The following is a 4832-nucleotide window of genomic DNA, read 5'->3' as shown; positions in this document are numbered from 1 at the left end:
CCCTATGAGCTTAGAGAATGCCTCATGACTTCAACAAGTTGATCTGACATTTATCCCCCAAAACAAATAATGAAATAAAGAATATGCAGAGCATATTCTTTTACCCTTCCCACCATCCCAGTAGAGCATCATAATAGCATCTAAGCATTCCCAAGGGCTCCACAGCAGCCTTGATCAGAACTGCTGTCCACAATTGCAGACTGGCTCACTGAAAAACTGGAAGCATTACCGGACGCCGCTCAACAAAGCTTAGCCCTTTTTGGAACTAGTGAAAAAAGTCATCGATCATGTTATAATGCATTTAAATATCTACTCAGATAAACTTAAAAACCTGTAAGGTGTGTGCACTGGGATTGGCTGGTCTTCCCTTTCTAATTTTCACTTCTCAGTAACCAAGTGAAATTTCAGCCTTGTTTTTATGCCTCGAAACACTTTAGCTTGTGCTTGAGCTTCTTAAAAAATTCAAAATATTAATTACGCACTCCAGTAAGTTAGCCAAATTGGTTGAAAGATACAATATATGTACCTTCCCAAATACTTTAAATATTTCTGAACTTGTTGAGATGTATGGTCCTATCTTGGTACTGAATTAGAAATAAAGTTTGGAAGTAAATTTTGTCAGTACCTAGTTCCCAAACAAAGCTAAATACTCGCATAGATGAATATCCACCACCATGAAACACCAGACAGAACACAAAATTTACTTTTGCTAGTAAATCAGTTGATTTTTATTTAACGATGAAACCATTCATTGGCAGATTAATGAGGACCAGACGCTTGTCCAGTTTAGTTGACACATTTGCTTTTTTATTTTTTAGAATATAGTCTACATCTGGATTAAAAAAAGTTTTAAATAAATTTAAGACATACAACAGTGGAACCCTTCATCATTCTATGTACAACACGATAGAATGTCAGTTGGTTCCATTTCGGTTAAGTCCACTTTCTCATAATAATGTTATTATTTTCACTGAGTGGCAAGCTTCGTACAAGCCGGCGAAATGCCAGCTTATACACGCTGGGGTGGGGGTGGGGACGGGAGTGGCACGAAAGGGATGGGGTGGGGGTGCCACAGGACTACTATACAGTGTAACAGAAAATCATTAATAAAGTAGTACCGATTACCGACAGACAGTGCTGTTTGTGCGCTTATCACAATGGAATCGCTGAAGTTTCAGAGCAAGAAGGAGATTCGAAATACTTAACACAGGGCCAATGTTACAAAAAGAAATAGTGCAAACAGGAAAACTGATGCAATCCTAGCAACGCCTGGGCCTCCACCGGCCCAACCGCAGGGCGGCGGGAGGCTATGCGCCCCGCCTTCCCCAGCACCCAGCTCCGGGCTGCTTTCCCAAGTGTGGCAACCCAGCGCCGCGCCCTGGTATGGCCCTTCTCGGGCCCTTCTCCTCCGAAAAGAACAGAAAAGAAACCCCAGGAAAGGCACAGGCTGAATGCAGGGCGTCAGCCCAGTCCCATTCCCACCAACATAGAATGCAGGCCTCCTCCCAGGAGGTTCCTTGGGCCCTCCCCTCTCCGGCCACCATTTTCTTCTCTCTCACACGAGGCCCCCTCCTCCACGCAGCCCCACCGCGCCTCCTGCACGTACGCAGCCCCCCAATTTGCAGTCTGCCCTTCCCGCCCCCCAGCCAGGAAAAACAAAAAAAAAGCTTTAAGGAATGAGAGAGGGTGAGATGGGTCGAAGAGGGTGCTGGGCAGCCGCGGGCGCCACGCCTCAGTGGCCCCAATTGCCGAAGCCGATCTCCTGCTTGTATCTGTTAGTGAGGATGTTGGCTTTGCGCGTGAGTTTCGAGAGCACAGTGTGCAGCCCGCGCAGGTGGTAGTGGAACTGCTGCTCCAGGTCTTCTTCGCCGGCGTCCGCACCCTCCAAGTGGCCCAGGTCCACCAGGATGTCCTTGGACTTCCAGGCACTGCCCTCCTCGCTCCCAGCCGGTGGAGGCGGCTGGTGCAGGACCCCCCACTCGATGTCGTTGCGGATGGACTTGAGCAGCACGTAGTGGCTGTACATGTCCCGAGAGGGCGCGAAAAAGCTGCCATTGGCGCTTCCTGAGTCGGGGACTGGGGGCGTGCGCTCCTCCAGGCAGCCGCCACTGCCGCCTACCTCCACGCCGACATCGTTGTCTAACCCGGGGTCAGCCAGGGGCACGTCGCGCAGCAAGCTGGGCACCATCACCGTCTGGTCCATGTTGTTCACGGCGCCGATGAAGCGATTCATGGCGTTAAAGAGCGAGTGCTTCTGGTTGTAGGTGTCGCAGATTTGCATCATGGTGGCCGCGCGGGCGCTGGAGCGCAGGGACGCAGAGGCACGGGGATGGTCGGCCGGGTCAAAGGGATGCCCGCCTTCACGCTCTCTCCAAGGCCCGCGCTGGGGGCCTGGCTATAGCCGGTGTGGCGGGATTCCCGGCACTCCTCCGCCCTCGCCAACTCTCGTCTCGCTGGCAGACCGGCCCTGCGGGATGGGCGGCTTCTCCTGGCTTTGGCGTCCGGAAACTCGCGATGGCTGAGGGTGGCCTGTGGGTCGAGCCCTGGCCTGTTTGATACACAGAGACGAAAGAACAGATTAGATTATTCACCCGGCTAGGGGGCCTGGCGCCCTTGCCCGCGCGCACCCCCTTCTCTGGCTACAGCTCGCCCGGGAGGGCGCCTGGGTGGCTCCCCGCAGCTGGGCATTCCCACCTCCTCGCCCACTTAGGGCCGCGGGGAGAAAGGTGTCCCCCCACCACCACCACCACCTCTCCCTCCGAAAAGCCTGAGCTCAAGCAACCACGCTGGCCGGGGCAGAGATGGGGCGGGGACACCCACCTCCTCTTGCGTCTTGAGACTCTCCTGCTCGTTGGCAATTCAGTGTTCCCGCTGCAAGCGGCTGCTACCCAAGGGCGCTGCTGCGGTCAGTGGCCGGACTGTGACTGCGGGCGGCGGTGACTGCGTTGACCCCCTACCCATCCCAGGTGCTCAATTTATAGTCCAGGAAAGGTGTCGCCGGTGCTCAGGGCCACCCCTGGTGTCTCCTCCTCCCGCCTCCCCCGGCAGCATCGAGATAAAAGGCCCGGGCCAGGATGACCGCGAGTAACACTCGCCCGGCCCTTTCTACAGCGGGGGCGGGGCGCGCCGGGTCGGCTCCGCCTCTCGCCTGATACCCGGGCTGAGGGAGGGCGCCAGGGCAGAGCAGGGCAGGGCAGAGGAGGAGGGATTGGAGCAGCTGGACCCCGCCAGCACCAAGTCCTGGGCAGGCCAGTTGGAGGAGGGCCGGGCACTGCGAGGGTCAAAAAGGCGCCGGCGTCCGGACCGACTGGAGGGTGGGCTGGCATGTGGGTGCAGGGCGGGCCTTGCGTGCGCTCCCGGGGTGGGATGACTGGAATGCACGTGTCTTGGTTGCAGAGTGAGCCCCTCAACCCCGAATCTGGAGTGGCCGCGGCCGGGAAACAGGAACCCGGGTTTATTATTAGCCGTCGGGGAAGAGGGGCCAGCAGCAGGTACAACTCCATCCTGGGACTCTTACGTAAGAAGGGTGGCCGGGCATGCTGGGTGCACGTGGACGCGCGATGCTTCCGCAGTGGCCCTGGCCTTGGTCAGCTATTGGGGGAGGGGAGGGTCAGAGGCTTTTGCCTCCCTCCCGGGCGGGGCGGGATCTTTCCCAATCTTTCCTGTAACAGTGGTTGCCAGGGATGAAGAGGGGCACACTATCACATCTGCTGATTCTTTCAAGAGATCTGAAAGTGGCAACGGGAAGAAGTCAATTTTTGTCCAAGTCGGCTACACAGTGATGCTGGAGAGCCTGGGCTATGTGCCCTTTTGGCTGCCAAGAGGGCAGGAGAGGGTGACAGTAGTTAGGTCTAGTCTTGGGTGTCTTTCACCATTTAACAGAGAAGTGAGGAGGTGTCCAATTATTTTTGAGGGTGCATGTGTGAAGCATTCCTTTCAAAAGATAGTTCTTAAAGCACTGGGTCATTTAATAGGGGCTAAGCTATGTACCGAATCGCTGGATTTAACTTTTAAGAGCCTTGCAACTTGAATTTCACTTTGAGACTTCCAAACCACAGCCTATTTAATTTTTCCCATCTTATGTCCCTTGCCATATTCCTCATCCACCCGTCCTCTCTGACAGTCCTACAATTATATTCAATAAGATTCAAGCTTCTCATTTTAAATCCCTTTTCTCGGCCTGGCGCGGTGGTTCACGCCTGTAATCCCAGCACTTTGGGAGGCCGAGGCGGGCGGATAACGAAGTCAGGGGTTCCAGACTAGCCTAGCCAACATGGTGAAATTCGGTCTCTACTAAAAATTCAAAAATTAGCCGGGGGTGATGGCTGGCGCCTGTAATCCCAGCTACTCGGGAGGATGAGGCAGGAGAATTGCTTGAACCCAGGAGGCGGAGTTGCAGTGTGCGGAGATCTTGCCACTGCACTCCAGCCTGGGCGACAGAGCAAGACTCTGTCTCAAAAAAAAAAAAAAAAAAAAAAATCCCTTTTCTCTAAAACCTAACAGGGGTCTCTGTCCCTAGTACAGTTTTTTTCCCACAGGACAAAAAATGCCAAAGGAAGGGAGAACATAATAAAGGGGTTTCTTTCTCTCTCTCTTTCTTTCACATTAAGACTTATACTTAAATATTTTCCATAGAAAACCATCTTCCTAATGGTCTTTTGAATGAAATTCTGGCTTGGTGCCACAAGGACTAATCTGTTGGCAAAAAAAAAAAAAAAAAAAAAAAAGTCAGTGACCCTTGGAGACAGAACCAAGTCTGGGGACCCACTACCCCAAAACTTATTAGCTCTAGATCATAGCCCATGTTTTCTTACTTGCAAAACTGGGATAGA

At 53.2% G+C, this 4832-nt stretch overlaps 1 protein-coding gene across 1 annotated transcript; it reads right to left on the bottom strand.

The window, feature by feature from the left end:
• Positions 1–785: 785 nt before the first annotated feature.
• MID1IP1 (MID1 interacting protein 1) lies at positions 786–3082 on the bottom strand. The gene is made up of 2 exons (XM_050776532.1): positions 2821–3082; positions 786–2548 (listed from the first exon to the last, which is right to left on the bottom strand). The coding sequence occupies exon 2, from the start codon at positions 2282–2284 to the stop codon at positions 1733–1735; it is 552 nt and encodes a 183-aa protein (XP_050632489.1). The 5' UTR covers positions 2285–2548; positions 2821–3082; the 3' UTR covers positions 786–1732.
• Positions 3083–4832: the final 1750 nt, after the last annotated feature.

The sequence above is a fragment of the Macaca thibetana genome, chromosome X (genome assembly GCF_024542745.1).
Source record: "Macaca thibetana thibetana isolate TM-01 chromosome X, ASM2454274v1, whole genome shotgun sequence".
Lineage (NCBI taxonomy): Eukaryota > Metazoa > Chordata > Mammalia > Primates > Cercopithecidae > Macaca > Macaca thibetana.
The sequence above is the reverse complement of the archived record's forward strand: the minus strand, read 5'-3'. Positions and strand labels throughout refer to the sequence as shown.